Source organism: Trichechus manatus, unplaced genomic scaffold (assembly GCF_000243295.1).
Source record: "Trichechus manatus latirostris isolate Lorelei unplaced genomic scaffold, TriManLat1.0 scaffold00214, whole genome shotgun sequence".
In the NCBI taxonomy this organism is placed as follows: Eukaryota; Metazoa; Chordata; class Mammalia; order Sirenia; family Trichechidae; genus Trichechus; species Trichechus manatus.
This window is the reverse complement of record NW_004444150.1, coordinates 2547846-2566146: the sequence shown is the minus strand read 5'-3', so window position 1 is coordinate 2566146 and position 18301 is coordinate 2547846. Positions and strand designations below refer to the sequence as shown.

General features: G+C 58.8%; 1 protein-coding gene across 1 annotated transcript in view; it reads right to left on the bottom strand.

Annotated features, from left to right (window-relative positions):
* BRD3 (bromodomain containing 3) overlaps positions 1–17696 on the bottom strand; it is a 21801-nt gene extending 4105 nt beyond the window's left edge. The window contains exons 1-9 of the mRNA XM_023742657.1: positions 17375–17696; positions 16455–16592; positions 14507–14654; positions 12985–13199; positions 10805–11176; positions 7924–8052; positions 5555–5746; positions 3888–4129; positions 409–701 (exon numbers count right to left, since the gene is read on the bottom strand). Coding sequence (XP_023598425.1) covers positions 409–701; positions 3888–4129; positions 5555–5746; positions 7924–8052; positions 10805–11176; positions 12985–13199; positions 14507–14654; positions 16455–16592; positions 17375–17587 — 1942 coding nt within the window. The 5' untranslated portion in view covers positions 17588–17696. The remainder of the gene's footprint in view (positions 1–408; positions 702–3887; positions 4130–5554; positions 5747–7923; positions 8053–10804; positions 11177–12984; positions 13200–14506; positions 14655–16454; positions 16593–17374) is intronic.
* Between the last annotated feature and the right edge of the window lie 605 nt (positions 17697–18301).

The window sequence follows — 18301 nt, the reverse complement described above, 5'->3', positions numbered from 1 at the left end:
TCCTGGGGCCTCTGGACCCTCAACCCCTGTCAAAACAGAGGGTGTTCCTCAGCAGGGGGTGTTGGTCTGCCCTAGCAGGGACCCATGTGGAGGCTTCCTGCAGCCAAGGCCTCACATGGAGCCTCCTGGACTGGGACCTCGATGAGGGACTGGGGTCCCTGCAGGGGTGGGGAGAGGGCTCTGGGCACGCCCTAGGGGTGAGGCGAGGCCAGCCGGGGCCGGGGTGTGGTGTCGCTGCCCCTGGCTAAGCACAGGCAAATACGCCCTGGGGTGGCCAGGAGAGGCGAGGAGAGAGGAGGCGTCCCCGCTTGCGGGGCTCAGAGGGTGCCTGGTCTCCCGCCTAGGGCTGAGGGGCAGGAACAGGAGGCACAGGGCGTGGGGCAGTGGGCTACGGGCCACACAACTTACAGAACGGCTTTCTCTGCTTTTTCTGTAAACAAGACTTGACATATCTCTCCAGTTCCCGTAAAGTGGTGGGTTTCAGAGTCTCAAAGTCAATCTCTATCTCGTCAGGGTTGGAGTCCCTGAGCGAGGGCTCCCGAGACTGGATGATGTGCACCACGCGGCCCAGCTTCTCCCCGGGCAGCCGGTTAATGTCCAGGCTGAGCTGGCGCTTCTCGTCGTAGCTCATGGGCAGGCCCTCCTCCTCCTCCTCCGAGTCATAGGAGGCGGACACCTGCTTGCCGCCCTTCTTCGGCTGCCTGAGGCAGAAGATAAACAGCAGTTGGTGTTGAGCCCCTGCCCCACCTGGCTCCCATCCTCCCAACAGCAGACTGCTCTTAGGGTCCAGGCTCTCCTACCAAGGGTCCCACCCAAAGCAGACCCCTCAGACAGAAAAGCTGGGCAGAGTGTCTGAGAATTTCAAACGTGTCTGCCAGAGACACGGCAGACCCTGCTTCGGAGGTCAGAAGAGGCTGCTCCCAGGTGGGGACCTGGGAGGTCTTTCCAGGCCGCGGCCAGGAAACAATTGTAGAGGTCAGCTCCCCTCAACATCCCACAGGCCTCTCAAACTCAGGTCAAAAACTCATCTCCGTACTTAAGTAATCCAAAAGAAGGCAAGAAAGGGGAACAGAGGAACAAAAAACAGAGGGGACAAACAAAGCAATGAATTAATAGAGCTAAATCAAAATCATATCGATAATTTAAATACAAAGTCCGAACACTCCAGCTAAAAGAAAGAGATGGTCAAATTTAATAAAAAGACCCAACTTACATGCCGTTTACAGGAAGCCCTCCTTAAATACAGTGATATAGATTAAGTTAAAAGTAAAAAGAGGAAAATACGCTATGCAAACACTAATCAAAATAAAGCTGAAATAGCTATATTAATTTTGAATAAAGTAGATTTCAAAACAAAAAATATTACCTGGAAAAGAGAGAGGTGTTACATAATAATAAATGGTCAATTCACCAAGAAGATAATCACAATCCTAAAAGTGTATCCATCTAAAAACAAAGCTTCAAAATACATGAAGCAAAAATTGATAGAACTGAAGGGAAAACAGAAAAATCCACAATTACAGTTGGAGATTTCAGCAATTTTCTCTCCATAATTTAACAAAACAAGTAAATCAGCAAGGATACGAAAGACCTTAACACTATCAACCAAACTGACCTAATAAACGTCTTTTGTCTGTTTGGAGTTTTTAAGACTTTTTTTCCCTAATTGATGTTTATGTGACACTCCATTGAACAGCAGCAGAATACACACGTTCTTTTCAAGTGTACGTGGAACGTTCACCAAGATCATATTCTGGGTCATAAAACAAACCTGAAATTTAAAACAATTAAAATCATGCAAAGAATGTTCTCTGATGCTAATGGAATTTAACTAGAAATCAATAACAAAGATATCTGGAAAACCCCCCAAATATCTGGACACTAAACAACATACTTTTAACAATCCAGAGGTCAAAGAGGAAATCACCAGGCAAATTAGAAAGTATTTTGAATGAAATGAAAACAACAACACAACATATCAAAATTTGTGGGGTGCAGCTAAAGCAGTGCTTAGAGGGAAATTCATAGCATTAAGATGCTTATATTAGAACACAAAGTCTCAGACCAATTACCTGAGAAGCTAAAAAAAGGGAGCATGTTAAGTCCAAAGTACGCAGAAACAGTAAAGAGCAGAAATAAATAAAATTGAAAATAAATAAATAAAACCAAATGCTAGTTTTCTGAAAAGATCGATAAAACTGACAAAATCTCCAGCCAGATTCACCAAGAAAAAAGACACAAATGACCAATATAAGGAAAGAAAGAAAAGACACATCACTGTAAACCCCACAGACATTAAAAAGATAATAAGGGAATAGTATAAACAAATCTACACCTATAAATTTTAGGTGAAATGGAGCAATGCCTTGAAAGACACAAACCACCAAAGCTCACTCAAGAAGAAACTGATAACCTGAATAGCCCTGTTATCTATTAAAGTAATTGAATTCATAGTTAAAAACATCCCAGCAAAGAAAATTCCAGGCCCAGATGGTTTCACTGGTTAATTCTACCAAACATTTAGGATACAATACCAGTTCTAGAAGTCTCACCCACAAAATAGCAGAGGAGGAAGAAACACTTCCTAACTTATTTTTGAGGCCAGCATTACATTGAAACCAAAAACAGGCAAAGATAATACAAGAAACAGTGATTTCTGCATCCTATTCAAAAAGGAGGGATGGACGGAAGAAGGAAGGAAGGAAAAGAAAAACACTGACTATTCCCACTGCTGTCCACCCAGCTGCCAAAGACCAACCCCGGGGCTCTACATGCTCCCTCTCCCCATACTTCCAAGCACCAAGGCCTGTTCATTCTGCCTCCCAAACAGTTCTCAAAACAATCTACTTCTATCTCCATTGCCCCACCAATTTCTTCTGTCAGGATAAGCACCATAACCCACTAAGGGTGTCCTTCCTTCCATTCCTGCCTCCCACCAAACCATGTTCCACAACAGTCAGGATTGGGCCACCAGTCTGCTTCATCCCTTCATGGTCCCCTTCATGTGCCCTTGGAATAAAATCTGAACACCTTCCCAAGGCCTGGACAACCTCGGCAGCCTCAACTTGCCCCACTTGTTCTCTAGTTCTCGGGGGGGGGGGGTGGTCAATGACCCTGCTTTAATTCCTAAAGGCAACACATTCTACTGGCCTCTATGACTTCGTATAGGCTGCTTCCTGTTCTGGGAACACCCTTGCCTCCTCTGGCAGGTCTCCGCTGAAGCATGTCCTCTGGGAAGCCTTCAATGCACCCTGCCTGGGAGTGGTGCCCCAGCTTTGAGCTCTGCAGCACCTCACTCCTTCCCCACCACACTGACCGCGCTTTACAGTCACTGCATGCTGACAGCAGGCGTTTCTCAGGCCAGGCTGACCTACAGCCAGTGTACATGGAACACTCACCACGTATGGACCGGGAGCTGAATCTGTGCCCAGTCACAATCTTCCATCTCCGACCCTCTGCCTACCAGTCGAGCCAGGAATGGAGTGCCAAGGACCCAACCAACGAGCCCCCAACGCCCGACATATAAAAATCCCCGGCAAGTATCAGGAAAATGCCCCCAGAAACTTACAGAGGCAGTGTGACTGCTTCAGTGCCCCCGCTAGGCCAACCCCCACCAACAGCTGAAAGGCACCCTCCAGAGCCCCCAGCTTCCCAGGAGAGATCTCATTTGGTCCTCATGGCATCCCTGCAGGGTGGGCGGGATAGGGACCATCTACCCTCAACCTGCTCTCCATGAAAACCAGCCCAGGCTCCACATCACCCACGGGAGGGCAGAGCCAGGACCCACAGCCAAGACTCCAGCACTCCTTCCATTACAAGAGTACGCCTACTGTGCTCCGCGCCCAGCGGCCCGGCTGGCGGAGGGCCTTGTGGGCACGGGAGCCCACCTGTTGGCCGTAGTTGTGCTGTTGGCCTTCTTGACAGGAGCCTTCTTCTGCTGGGCCTGCTTGGCCGGAGGCGCCGTCTTGGCCTTCTTGTCTTCTTCGGACTTGGCCTTGTGCTTCTCCTTCTCCTTCTCTTTGTCCTTGTCCTTCTTCTTCTTCTCCTTGTCCTTCTTCTCTTTCTTCTTCTTTGGTTTGTTCACTGGGGCCTGAGACAGGGCGGCCAGCTGCTCATGCACAGCCTTCAGCTGGAAGAGAACAGCACACCCACCCAGGCAGCTAAGCGGGCATCCGTGGGCATGGCTCCGCACCCTCTGGGCTAGCTCGGGGCTAGAGATGCAGGGGTGGGGGTCTCATGGGCACCACGTGGGGAGAGGAGCCCAGAGCGTTTGGGCCGTACCCTGACCTAGGCCGCTGGGGTGTCCTGAACCTACACAGCCAGATAGGTCCAGGGCCGACCGCTCCCATCCCAGCTCTGCTGCTCATCACCTGGGTGACCGCTGCCCAGTCCCCTAGCTTCTAGGGCCTCAGTTTCCTCATATAAAATGGTGGGAGGGCCCCACCCCACAAGATCAGGCTGGTGAGTGATTAGCTCACAGCAGGTGACACAGTCAGCCCTCAACAAACAGGAGCGATGGTTTCACGTTCAATTACTGTATCCAGAGACCGAGACTCCAGGGGGTTAAATGCCCACGCAAACGAGGTTGCCAGCAGCCACCGGGGAAGCTGTTTGGGCATCCCATGGCAGGTCTACAGAACCGAGGTTACCCGGTACCAGCAGCTGGCGCTCTTGCAGTGGCTTGCGTGCCCAACGAGAGCCAGGGGGTCTGCATCCCCTCATTCTAGGCCGCCGCCCAGCCTCCTCTGTAGGAGTCACACGGTACAGAAGGAAACAGTCCCTCCTAGCATCTAAGTGGCCAGGGCACAGTCACACAGCTGGTACCCCACGGACCCCCAGAGTCCATGCTGGCATGGGGAGACCCGCCCACCCACGGCCACCCCTCACGGCTATCCTTCCCTGCAGTCTCCTCATCATCTCGAGAGGCTCGGCTCAGCACCAATGCCCAGGGCCTCCCCCGGAACCTTCTCTCTGACAGTTGCATTCCTTCCTCCTGACCTAACTGCCTCTGCTCTCCCACTGCCCGAGGTCCCAGAAATCGAGCCCCGCCAGCTGCCAGGTGCTCAGAAAAAGCAATTTACATTTTCCTCACTTCCTCCTCAACACAACTCAGGAGGGATCAACAGCCATGCCATCTGCCAACCAGGAAAGTGAGGCAGGAACGGGAGGGTCCACACCAGCCTGAGGCAGAGACAGGCGGGTTATCCCCGTCCCACCACAGGACACTGCCCCCACTGCACCAGGGGCTCCAGAAGCCTTCCAGGCCTCTCCACTCGGCATGGCATGGTCACTGCCGAGCCCTCACCGCACGGCCCATAGGGCCTCTGGAGCGTCCAGGACGCTGTGGGCCACATGCATGAGCCCACTCATCAGGCTCCACTGCCCCACGCAGCTGAGGGCCGGCGCTTGGAGCTCAGACTCTCCCCGGGACCCCCCTCCAAGAGCGCTTCTGTGAGGGAATGCTGCGGCTGCTGGCCGGCCCACGGCTCGTGGAAAAGAAGGAAAACGAAAAGGGGGGGACAAATCTCGGGAGGGGGGACCTGGTCTGCGGCACCTGCTCCTGCAGCTCCGCCAGCCTCGTGGCCCGCTCCTCCTCCGAGTCCGAGCTGCCAGAGTCTGATGAGCTTTCCTCACTGCTGCGGCAGCTCTCGGCACCCTTGCTCACCACCGGGGCTGCAGGCGCGGGGGGCGCAGGCACCTCCACTGGCTCATCCGGCATCTTGGCAAACCTCATCTCGAACACATCCTGTGGAGGAACAGGGTCTGCCCTGAGGTCCAGCTCACCCGCGCGGCCCTCCCCCTGGGCCCACCAGGCTCCTCAGGGGCCACGATGCCCCCCACACCCTCGGACCTGTACCCACGGCTTCTCCGAGGTCAGGCTCTGCAAGAGACCGAACCCGGGGTGCCCCACTGGCTCCCACTCCCTCCTTCCCAAGCATCCCCAGAGCCCGCCACACGCAGGGCAGGGGATACAGGAGCCCCCGAGCCTCAGCCCCAGCCTTCTAGGAACCCGCAGACACGTCCCTGACCGCACACACGCTCTCCTCTACAGTGTGCACTGCTCAGCCTTCAGGCCCACGCTCCACAACGCCCCCCACTGCTCCGAGCCTGTATGGGCTCCAGCCAGGGAACCTGGGCACCAGACGACGCGGCCCGTCTCCTCACCCTGGGACAGTACTCTAGCACCCATCTTACTCTGGATCGTGTGCGAGGTGCGCTAAAAGTCCAGCCCTGCCACAGCTGGCTTTGCAAAGCCCACAGCCAGCTCCTACGTGGCCAGGACCTAAGCCCCTGACTCGCCTTTCAGCGGAGGTCCCTGCCCCGGACAGCAACAGCCAGGCTCGTCACAGGCAGGACGAGCAGCCTGAGGGAGTAATACACACGGTGGGACCCCACTGGCTGGGCTCTAGGCTCCCACCCACGGGGATGAAGACACCCCAGAGAGCTGACCCCGCAGAGTCACAATCTGAGCGGTCACTCGCTGCTTGGCCTGTCTCCGTGCAGACGGCCTCAAGGGGCAGAAGCCTCACGGGGGGGTCCTGTCAGACTATGGCAGTGCCGGGCTCCAACCCCACAGCGTGCTGTATCAGACCAAGAGCGCTAATGATCAGACAGTTGTCAGTGATTCACATCCACCCGCCTCTCTGGCGTGTTCCTAAGAACCTCCTCTCTTGCTAAGGAGCAGAGAAGAGCCATTGGCTGGCGCTGGCCTCTGTCCGTTTGTTGCCAAGGTTGCTGGCTTCCTCGCTGGGTTTGGGATGCCCCAGGGCAGAGGGCTCAGGACCAAAGCACACAGCGAGCACGGTCTCAGTATGAAACCGGGGTCCAGTGGCCTCCCCAGGTGGCTCTGGGATCTCCAGAACCGCCCTCCTGAACCGGACCCGGTACTGGCACCACCAAGGGGCAGCATGCAGGAGCCGGGCCTGGGACGGGCCTTCGCAGGGCCTGCCCATGGAAGTGGTCAGAAGGCTAGCAGGACCCAGCAGTGTGAACACAGCTTCCCGCTCTTTTCTGTCCCGTTTTGGTCCCGTTTAACATGGGTGACACCATGAACTACTTCACAGGCCTTTCAAAATGGTTCTAGGCAAAGGATTTAGAAGCACATTTTACAGAACAAATGCGCTGAGTCCTGTGGAAAGACAGCAATCAGAGTTCTGGAAAAGGATACATAGCCATAGTTTTCACTGTTTCCTCTGAAAGGAGAGTCTCCGGGGAATGTAATATTCAGAGTAGTGGCCTTGGTATTTGTGAAAACCACCTATATGGTCAAAGATAAAAGATGAGAAAGAACGGAGCCTGGAGGACCAACCTGCACAGAAACCCGTGTGCAGCACCAGGACTCGGGCAGAGAAACACACGCACACGTGAGTGTCCCCGTGTTGTCTGTGCGCTTCCCTAGAGCACCACGTTTCCCCAGTACACAGCTTACTGTCACCTCATAAAGCACCAACAGGCTGAGACAAAGGCCCCTGGGGCCCAGCGAGACCACTGGAACCTCTCGTCAGAAAGGTGGCAGGAGGCTGGACACGTGCCCTTTTGTCTTCATCACTCCCCCCAGGACAGACACAGGTTGCTTGAGGCTGAGGACCACCAGGAGCACGGCAGGCCAGTGTGGACTCCTCTCTGTGACGGAGCTGCCTGCCCTCTAGCTGGCCCTCTCCTGCCTCAGTCCACAGTTCTAGGAGAGCAGAGGTGGCCCGGTCACCACTGTGTCCCTGGGACCAGGCACGGAGCCTGGCGGGCAGCCGGCCCCACTCAGGAAGGCCCTGTGGCGTGAACGCGGCCCCCGCAGCCTTCCCCAGCCAATGCTCTCCGAGACGCTCAAGTCTCCCAGGCACCCATGCCATGTCAACACAAGCTGCTAGTCCCCCTGCACCCAGGAGGCCCCTCTCGCCCCCTAGAGGCCCCTCTGCTGATGGTTACCTGCAGCTTCCGGGCCATGGCCACCACCTCGTGGTCTGGAGGGTTGTATTTGTAACAATTGGAGAACATTAACCGGATGTCGGCCGCAAAGCCCTGTGCGTCTGGGTACTCTCGGCTGTCCATCTTCCTCTGTAAATACATAAGCAACAGCGGTCGGGGGCGTGGCCCAGGCATCTGCAGCGCCTGGCTAGACCCCTCGAGGCGGGCGCAGAATCCTGGAGGCCACCGCCACCATCACCACACCACAGGACGGCTGCACCTGCTGGCTAGGGACCTTACGCCGGGGTCCCTGCACAGAGACAAGCGCCCTGGCTGGAAGGACATGGAAAAGCGGCACTCGGCACAGAGAGACGCCCGGGGCTCCCAGCAGCCTCCACGCATCCCTTTCCGTGCTCAAAGGTTCCGGCTCCACACGCCGACCTCTGATGTCAGGGGCCTGGGGGCGGGAGATTCTGATGGAGACCTGCCTCATTACCGACTTCTGGGTGGCGCGAACGGGTGAGTGCTCAACTACCAGCCGAACCTTCTCGGAGGCATCTTGGAAGACAGGCTTGGTGGTCTGCTCCCGAAAGGTCACAACCTTGAAAACCCTGTGGCGCAGAGCCCGCCTTCAAACTCCGGAAGTCCCCCAGGTTGGGGAGAGGCTTATGCTCGCTTCTAGCACAGATGTCCCCCAAAAGCTCAACCTTGAAAATCTGCAACATGCCAAGTGGAGTTTCTCTCTTTATTCTACGGTAACTTTAAAAGCCACAGACTCCGGCTCTCTTTCCTAAGGCTTGTCTGTAAGAGGAAAAACAGCAGTGAGGTCCGCGCCTTTGGAACAGCACTTGCAACATGCCGCCGAGCCATTTTCCCAAGCCATGACGGAGACCTGAAGCGCTGAGCAAAACAAAACCAGTCACGACTTCACAGCCAACAGGGTCTCTCAAGGCTCCTGCTCTGGTTCCCAAGGCACAGCAAACCCTCTGACCAAAATGGAATTAAACTGAACCTTATCCCGGCCCTATGCAGGAAGCTCAGCAATGGTTCAGAAATCCTTGTCAACGCACCAGCAGTGGAGAAGCAAAGACCCGGGCTGTGGAGGCCAGAAACGAAGGCTTCCCACGGCTCCTGGGCGGCGTGGCTCTGGCACTCAGCACAGCCTCCTGACCCCCAAGCGGCCCTACTGTGCCCCTCCCTAGATGGGTGGCCCTGGGTGAGGCACTTCCTCCCTGAATCTCACGTCCCCCAGCTGAACAGGAGCAGTGACAGGCACCCTGGAGCTCCGAGTGGAGGTAAGCCCTCAACGAGCCTTCACAGTCAGTGAAGTCTCTGAGCTGGGGACAGGACATGAGCTCAGCGGCTCCCGTCCAAGGCCTGAGCACCCAAAGGCCCCGGTTTCAGGACCAGCTCTCTGACAACTCACTCTGGGTTGGCCCACCGCCTCTCACAGCCTCAGCTTCCCCCCAGCAGTTGATAACAGATAACAGGAGAGCGTTGCCAATTCTAAAAGGCCCCGGACACTGCCCCACCTGCCACTCACCCCGGTCCCTGCCAGGAACAGGGGCTGGGGCACGCTCTTTCCTCAGAGAGGAGCAGAGAGGCATGAGAACCACCACAGGGGCCCACACCAAGAGGAGGGAGCACAGACCTTGCTGGGGTGAGGGAACGGCCAGCTGACAGCCGCCGCCCCAAAGCCGAGTGGAGAAACCCCCTGCACAATGCGGCAGTGTGCGCTGGGCCACGGTATTGGGGACCCACGCTCCCCGGAGCCCTCGCGGGGTCACAGGCCTCACGGTCAAAGCTGCGCCCAGCTGCCAGCCTGAGACAGAAGCTGAGCCACAGGACTTACACCCACCTCACAAGAGACACTACTTCTGCGACGCGGGGAACGAGGGAGATGAGGCCCTCTCCCGGCCGACCTCTGCCCTGCTTCCATCTTCCCACACCTACCGCCGTGTTTCACTCGCACAAGTCAGACACGTCCAAAGGGAAGCTGCAGCATTTGCGGAGCTGTCGGCGGGCGACTAACGAGAAGGGATCACTGCTGAGAAGTGTGCCCTCTGCCTTTACCGAATGAGGAGGCCCAGAGGGGGCAAAGAGCCTGCTCCCAGCCGCAAAGCTGGGACCCGCCCAGGCCCTGGGCATTCCACCTTCACGCCCAGCTCAAGCCCGCTCTCTGTGGGGACCAGGTGAGCTCAAACCTGGCACCCGTGCACATGCAGCCCTGGGGAGACCACTGCTGCGGGAACAGCCTGGCACAAGGACTGGGAGGCCTGGGTGGTCTCGGCTCTGCCTCTTCCCCACCCCTTTAGATCTACACCTGTCTGGGGAGGAGGTGCGGCCGCAAGAGCCCAAATCTCTTTGAGGCGGCAACCCAGGGGGAGGTCTGAGGCTCGGGCGATGCCAGCCACCCGCCCACATCCTGGGATCTGGAGAGAGCAATCTGCGGCTCTGGTCGGCCGCAGGACGGAGCGCTAGGAAGGGCCTCCTGGCCCGAGGTAGAGACTTGCGATCCCACGGGGATGGGCGGATGGGAAGGAAAGAACAACATAAAGAAACAGGGTTGAACCGGAACAGGTGAGGGCAAAGCCACAGCGCCAGTGCCCGGTGGGCAGGACCACCTCCTCACAGACCGCAGCAGGGGCCACGGGGCCAGTGAGGGAGGCAGAAGACAGCAGGCATCAGAGGCTCAGAGGGTGCCTGCCCCGGGGACGGGGGGACACGCAGGAACACCCAGCCCTGCTCCCCAGGCCCTGGCGCCAGACAGCGGCACCCGCAGCAGACCCTCGGGAGGCTGGGGGAGCGGGTGGTGGGCTGGGCGCCGGGGGCCACCTGACAGTGGTCTGGATGCGGGCTCCAAGAAGGCTGCCCAAGCCCACCGCCCCGCTGCCGCACGCACCTTGACGGTGCTGAGGTCCATCGGGTGCTTGATGATGTCATGGTAGTCGTGCAGCTCCAGGGCCTCAGCGTCCACGGGCTTGTAGAAGGGCCAGGCGTAGGCCGCGTGCTTCTTGGACAGCATCTCCTTGAGGATGCTGTCACAGTAGCGCAGGTGCTCCGACAGCTTGCCCTTCTTGCCCGCGTGCTGTGGGACCTCGCCGTCCTCCAGGTCCTTCTTGGGCGGCTTGATGGGGCGGCCCCCGCTCTCCCGCCGCGCCACCACCTTGGCCTGCTTGGGGTCCGACAGTGGCGGGGGCGACTCACCCCGGCCCGCGGTGATGGCAGACGTGGTGGGCGTGGTCGTGTCTGCTTTCCGCTTCACGCCCTTTTTCTGTGACAGCGAAACAGTCAGTGAGGACGGGGCATCGGCAGCAGGAGGACCCGGGTCCCCAGGCCCCGCGTGGAGCGCTACCTCCTGTCAGCACCGAGCTAAGCGCTGGATGTGCACAGCCACGCTCCCTCCGCCCGATGAGAATGCCAAGGCTCAGGGTCAGGTCCCCAGCCCAAGGTCACACAGCTGGTCGTGGGGAGCTGGGGTGGACACCCAGGCTTGACTTGGGAACCTGCACTTGGACCTTGCGCCCCAGACCCCCAGAGCTCAGCAATCACAGGTGCGGGAGTTCCCTCATCACCTACTGGGCCGCAGGGGTGCAGCATGCAATTCACCGACACCCCGTTAGTGTGACCGAGATGGCATGGTGGCCAGATTGTCGCCAAGCAAGACTCGGCTCAGGGACAGCAAGATGAGAATGGCTGCCTGCTCTAGGGACCAGCAGACAGTCCCATGAGAAGGTACCCCTGCTGGGGCTACAAGGACAAACGGGACAGGGGGAGCAAGCCCGACAAGGAGACACGCAGCAGTGGGGGCAGGGCTGAGGCTGGGGGTCCAAGAGCCTACAGGAGGGAGCGGGTCTGGACCGTCCTGAGGGCAGTGGGAACCACAGCAGAGCTAGCTCTTTAAGCAGGGGGCCACGGAAAGACCAATCGTTGTCTGTAAGAGGCCGGAAAAGACGCTGCCCACGTGCTTGAGGGCAAGCCTGAACGTGAGGGTCCCCGGCAGGGATGCGGGGGACCGCACCGTCAGCTCCCGCACTCCCAGCACCCTGGCACCCGGCAGCCCCGGGCTCGGTGTGTCCCGAGACCAGGCGAGTGGGTTTCTCCTCGTCTTAACTCAGACGGGCAGACGAGCAGACCAGGCCCCAGCGCACGGCCGTGCAGCCACCTGCTGTCTCGAGCCACCCACGGCCATGCCACCTCAGGCTGGCAGGGCCATGAGCCGGCTCTCCACAAATGTCCACCCTCCAGTGCCCAGTGCCAAGCGTGCCTGCAGTGGCCCAGGGGTGCAGGCCAGCCGGCGGGCTCCTCCTGCCGTGGCAAATGGGACATGCTCCAAAACAGCCTGCGCCATGAGGCAGCCGGGGCCGGCGCTGCCGGGGGTGCAGGCAGCAGAGGCCCTGGAGGCGGGAAGCACCGAGGTGACCGCTTTACCTGGGGACAGCCACTTAACCCTCTGAGCGCCTGCAGCCTCATCTGTAAGATGGGGGATACTGTCTGCCTCAGGGGGGTGCTGTGGGGATCAAATTAAACAGGATAGCATACGTAACTACAGGCACCACGCCGGCCCAGGTGGGAGACAGAACAGTCCTCGCCAGCCCCAAACCACGCAGGGCCACCCACCTGGGTGGTGCCAGGCCCGGCCCTGCCATGAGAGGCCTCAGCTGAGTGGGGGGAGGGGGACAGATGTGCAGGCCCCTCAGTCTAGCGCAGGCGGAGGGTGTGGGTGGAGGCAGTTCTGGCCCTGGGGGACACTGGGGGGCCAACACACCCAAGTGCTGTGTACTCCCACCTCCCTTCTCTCCCACGCCTCTCCCGTGTCCTGGGAAGACCGGGGCTCCACGGCCAGAGAAGCCTGGGCTCCAGTTCAGCCCCGCCCCCACCAGCTGTGTGACCTTCAGCGCCCTCAGCCTTGGCCTCCTTGTCTGCCGCGAAACCGCAGCCCAGCCTCACCACTGCAGAGTGACGTACGCCAAGAGTCTGGCGAGCAGTGACATTCACAAAGAGGCAGCAGAGTCCCCCACCTGCCCTGTGCTCAGACCACCCCTGAAGCCAGCCCCACCGCACGGGCCCCGGGGCGCTCACCTTGACGACGGGTGGTGTGGGGGGCACCACGGGGATGATGGGTGTCGTGGGAGGTGGTGGGGCGGCGGCGGGGGGCACAGGGACTGATGTGACGTTTGCGGTGATGGTTGGCACAGGGGTGACAGCAATGACGGGCGTCTGGGAGACAGCAGGAGGGGCATTCTGGAAGGGGGTCGCCGGGGACACAGAGGACACGGCCGCCACTTGCTGCGTCCCTTGAAAACCAGGAAGAGAGATTAAACACACAGGCTCGCCCAGCCAGGCAGAAAGAACACAGGTTTTGCCAGAGGCTTCTGGAACCGCCCTCCAGCCGGAGCACACCAGGTGCCAGCCATGACGGGTGCAGACACCCACCAGCGTCCCAGGGTGCAGGAGCTGCTCAGACCCACCAGCGCCGCCTGCGGGGCACGGATGAAAGGCTGAAGAAGTAAACCAGGACAGAGAGCACAGCGGACATCCGAGAAGCCTGCGTCTAACAGACTCCATTAGTAACTGATGGGGGGACCAAGGACAGAGCCACGTGGCCTCCTAGGTGCACCGTCTGCCAGCTGGGATGGCAGGCCACCTGGCCAGCTTTCCCCATCTTAACACAGGCCAGGGGAGACCACTAGGGCCCAGTGACCGCCACCACCGAGCTCCCCCCAGGAGGCACGCCCCGTGCCATCAGGGAGCAGGTGACATCAACATCACAGTGACATGGGTGCTGAGCGGGCAGAGAGAGACGCCCCACACTGACCCCAAAGCTCCATGGACGAGGTGGCCTCAGAGCCGGCTAGACGAGGAGAGGCTTGGGGAGGCAGGGAGTGGGGAGGAGGAAGACCACAACCTTCTCCCCCAGCAGGTCTAACGACATGGAACGTGGACGCCCCCCATGCCAGCCGTCACTCAAACACGGTGCTAAAGCACAGCACTGCTCTCTCGTGGCAACACCGTCCCGGCTACGCAGGCGGCTGCCCAGGGGCTGGGGCCTGGGCCTGAGGGCCCCTCAGCCAGTCAGCAAAGGGGTTCGGCCTGGAACCCAGATGAGCCTGACCCCAAAGCCCCCCATGCTTACAGTGAGCCCACCGCTCACCCTCCACAGAGACGCCACTGCTGCCGACCTCCTAGCCCACCTACCCACCGGTGGGTGGGTGGGACAGAATGGCCACCCCTCCCCCCATCCCCACCTGTACTCTGGGCCCCACAGCCGGCTTCCCCACCCCCGCCTCCCCTCATCTGCACCTAGGCCCCCCCTTACCTGTACTCTGGGCCCCACAGTTGGCTTCCCCACCCCCACCTCCCCTCATCTGCACCTGGGCCCCACCTTACCTGTACTCTAGGCCCCACAGCTGACTTCCCCACCCCCGCCTCCCCTCATCTGCACCTGGGCCCCCCCTAACCTGTACTCTAGGCCCCTGCAGCTGGCTTCCCCACCCCCGCCTCCCCTCATCTGCACCTGGGCACCCCCTTACCTGTACTCTAGGCCCCACAGCTGGCTTCCCCACCCCCGCCTCCCCTCATCTGCACCTGGGCCCCCCCTTACCTGTACTCTGGGTCCCTGCAGCCGGCTTCCGGCCTTTGCCCTTCGGAGCAGGGGGCAATAACTCAACTTCCTCCTGGGGCATCTGGGCCACTTTCTGCAGAAAAATCTTCTCTAAGGCTTGGGCCATGAGCACTATGTCATCTGTGGGCTGGAGACAGAGAGAAGCTGCGTCACACGCCGGGGAGGGGGCCCATGCGTCTGCAAAAGGTGGCATCAGGTCAACGGTTAGAAGTTTCGAGGGCGGGAAGGGAGCACAGGAATACACCTTCAGTGTGAAAAATCTTGGAGGAATCCAGAAAAGCAAGAAGAAAAACCACCACCGTTCATCCCCTTTAATAACTCAGCACTCCTGCCCGTCTTTACGTTACCTGTCACTATTCCACACACCAAAACCCACAACTTGGATCTGAGGGACCGCTTTGCCTCCTAACCCGCTCTTCTTGCTAAGAGCTGTTCTGCAGACATTCCCCATGTCGCGAAATGCCCCCAGCCTCTCTGACGTTGCATCTGGGACTCACGACTCGTTAACCCAACCTCCTATCACCAGGCACTTGGGCTGCCTAGTTTTCCATGTCCGAGATCCTGCGCTGACTTCTTTAAGATTTTCTGAGAGTAGAGCTTCTAGGTTCAAGGGGAGGCATGTTTTAAAGCTTCTGATATGCACCAACTCCCTCTGAAAGAATTGTTCCAATTCCATGCCCACTGGCAGGAAAGGTGGTGGTGGCTGTTGGGTGCCTTCAGACCGACCAAGACTCACAGCAACCCCATGTGACAGAAGAGAACTGCCCCACAGGGTTTGTTAGGCTGTAATCTGTCTTGGAAGAAGTACAGCCAGAATGCTCCTTAGAACCAAGGATGGCGAGACTATGTCTCACGTATTTTAAACATGCTATCAGGAGGGATCAGTCCCTGCAGAAGGACATCATGCTTGGTAAAGTAGAGGATCAGCAAAAAAGAGGAAGACCTTCAACAAGATGGACTGACACAGTGGCTGCAACAATGGGCTCACGCATAACAACGATTGTGAAGATGGCCCAATACCAGGCAGCGTGTCGTTCTGTCGAGCGCAGGGTCGCTATGAGTCGGGACCAACTCAACGGCAAATAACAACAAATCTTTATGGGAGCAGATCGCCAGGTGTTTCTCTCTCAGAGCAGCTAATGGATTCAAATCGCCAAACTTTTGGTCAGCAGCCAAGTGCTCCTAACCCTAACCCTAGGGCTCCTTCTTCGGGCCTTGGCACTTGCTATTCTCTCTGCTTGGAATACTCACCCCTCCAGATGTCTACAGGAGCCGGGTTGGCACAGTGGTTAAAGCGCTTGGCTGCTAACCAAAAGGTCAGCTGTTAGAACCCACCAGTCACTCCGCGGGAGAAAGATGTGGCAGTCTGCTTCCGTAAAGATTACAGCCTTGGAAACCCTACGGGGCAGTTCTACTCTGTCCTGCGGGGTCACTACTAGACGGAACCGACTTGACAACAATGAGTTTAGACGTCTGCATACCCGCTGCCGTCCAGCTGATTCTGGCTCATAGCAACCCCATGCGACAGAGTAGAACTGTCCCATAGGGTTTCCTAGGTTGTAATCTTTATGGAAGCAGATCACCAGGTCTTTCTCCTACGGAGCCACTGAGTAGGTTCAAACCACCGACCTTCAGGTTAGCAGCCAGACGCTTTACTGTTGTACCACCAGAGCTCCTTGGAAACGCAACCACTCTTGAGATGAGCAGTGCTGGGACTCATGGGTAAGGACCACAGCGTGAGGGGTCAATGTCCGGGAGCCGCTGCACAGCCCCCCCCCGCCCAGCTGGCCGCGTGTGCCAGGGCCGACCTAGGGTGGCAGGCCCCCCCATGTTGTCTCTCCTGGGGCGACAGCCCAGAGCCCCAAACCTCAGCACCAAGCATCACGCGTCAAGGGCGCTCTGGGCCTCGCCACGCACACCTTCTTACCTTGTTATAAATGTAACAATTTGTAAACATGGTGTTGAAGTCCTGCATACATTCGCTTGCGCTCCAGTAATAATTGTTCTCTAATCTCTTCTTAATAGTCCCCATATCCATTGGGTTCTTAATTATTTTATGATAATCCTACGAAAAAGATTTTTAGAGGCGTTATTGAGGTACTCCCCGTGATTACTTTCGCATTTCCCAAGCGAGGCAATGGTATGCAGAGCGGGCTTTGCGAGTGGGGCCGGGCCGGGGCTGGTCACCTGAAGCCAGTGCCACACTCCTGACAGGCCCCTCCCCGGACACGGAGTTTGCAGGAGGGGGAGGCTGTCTGGGACACGTAGCCTGGGGCCTGGGTGGACCACCGAGCTGGTCTACACTCTAGGTAGGGCCAAGCCGTCTCCAGGGATTCCAAAATGCGTTTGAGGCCCCGCAGCTCATGGGGGCCGGCTGGGCCCATGACTCCCCTCCCAGTATTTGGGCTCGGACAGAGAAAACGAACACAGAGCCGGGGCGCAGAGCCCCTGAACGGGTGTGACCACTCTCGGTGTCTGACCACGAGGCACAGCCCTCTCATACACAGGTCGCTCAGCAGAGGGATGCTGGGGGCAGAGGCCCAACCCCCTGGACGCGCACAGACCACAGACGAACCTTGGGATGAGGCGGGGCGGCTCCTGAGCCCCCGTCACCATCAGCCCTCCCTGGCGGCCTGCACCTGGGGCAGCCGCCCCATCCTCCTCGCCCTAAGGGGCCCCTTCGCCCTTCTGTCATTGGGGTGATGGGCTCGTGCCTGTCCGACTGTGCCTTTCAGAGGCTGCACCTGGCTCGCCAGCACCAGCCCCTCCTGGGCACTGCCCGGCCAAGGCCAGAGGGCAGCATTTCTGGGTCTGGGCCGCACCAAGAGACGGCGGGCGCGTACTCACGGGCAGATTCAGCTTGATGGCGTCCACGGGCTGGTAGAAGGGCCAGGCGAACTGGTGCTTCCACAGTGTCTTCACCACCACGTTCTGCATGTACTGCAGCTGGTTCGTCTTCCGGCCAGGCTTGCTGGGGTTGGAGACCTCCGGTGGGGGTGGGTTCACGGGACCCGGGGCCGCCGGGATGCCCACAGAGGCGACCGTCGCTGTTGTGGACATCTTGAGCCGCGAGCTCACTTCCCGTCACAGCCGCGGCCTGCAGACGCCCGCGCTCCCTCTAGGCTCCCCGAGGCAGCTCGGCATCCCATCTCCGGGCCCCACCGGGCAACAACTGCAGAGAAAAAGCCAGTCACAGCACCGCTGGACCCCCGCCCGTCCTGCCCTCCCCAGACCCATCCCTCGAGGGCCCAGAGCAGCCCAGCTCACTCACGCCACCCGTCTGCCTGCCCACCTGCCTGTCCAGGTACATCTGTCAGGAAGACGGGTCAAGTCAGCCCTCACCTGCGGCACACAGCTCACACACCGCTGCCTGCTCAAACCGGGGTGCCAGGAGATCCTGGAACACGCGCCCTGGGCCCCTCGGCCCGCCCGGCCAGCAACCACTTGCTGGCTGGCAGCTGACTGTCACAATATCTGCTACTCTGTCCTCGGCCCCGGCTACTTCCCACAGGAACGATTCAGGCACATCGACCTCGCCGAGCCGAGACGCGCAGGCCAAATCGGCAGCAACCCAGCGGTTCCCAGAACCACGCGCACAGGAGCTGGGCAGCTCGAGCGAGCCCGCTGGGGTTCCACGTAACCACGAGAACGCCAGGGGGTTTGTGATGGCGGCGGGTGGGCTGTGACACGTGGCCTCAGCCAATCAGACCCAAGCCGGGCCCGCCAGCAGGGCGAGGAAAAGGTAGTGCTGGCATGCCAGGTGGGGCCTGCATG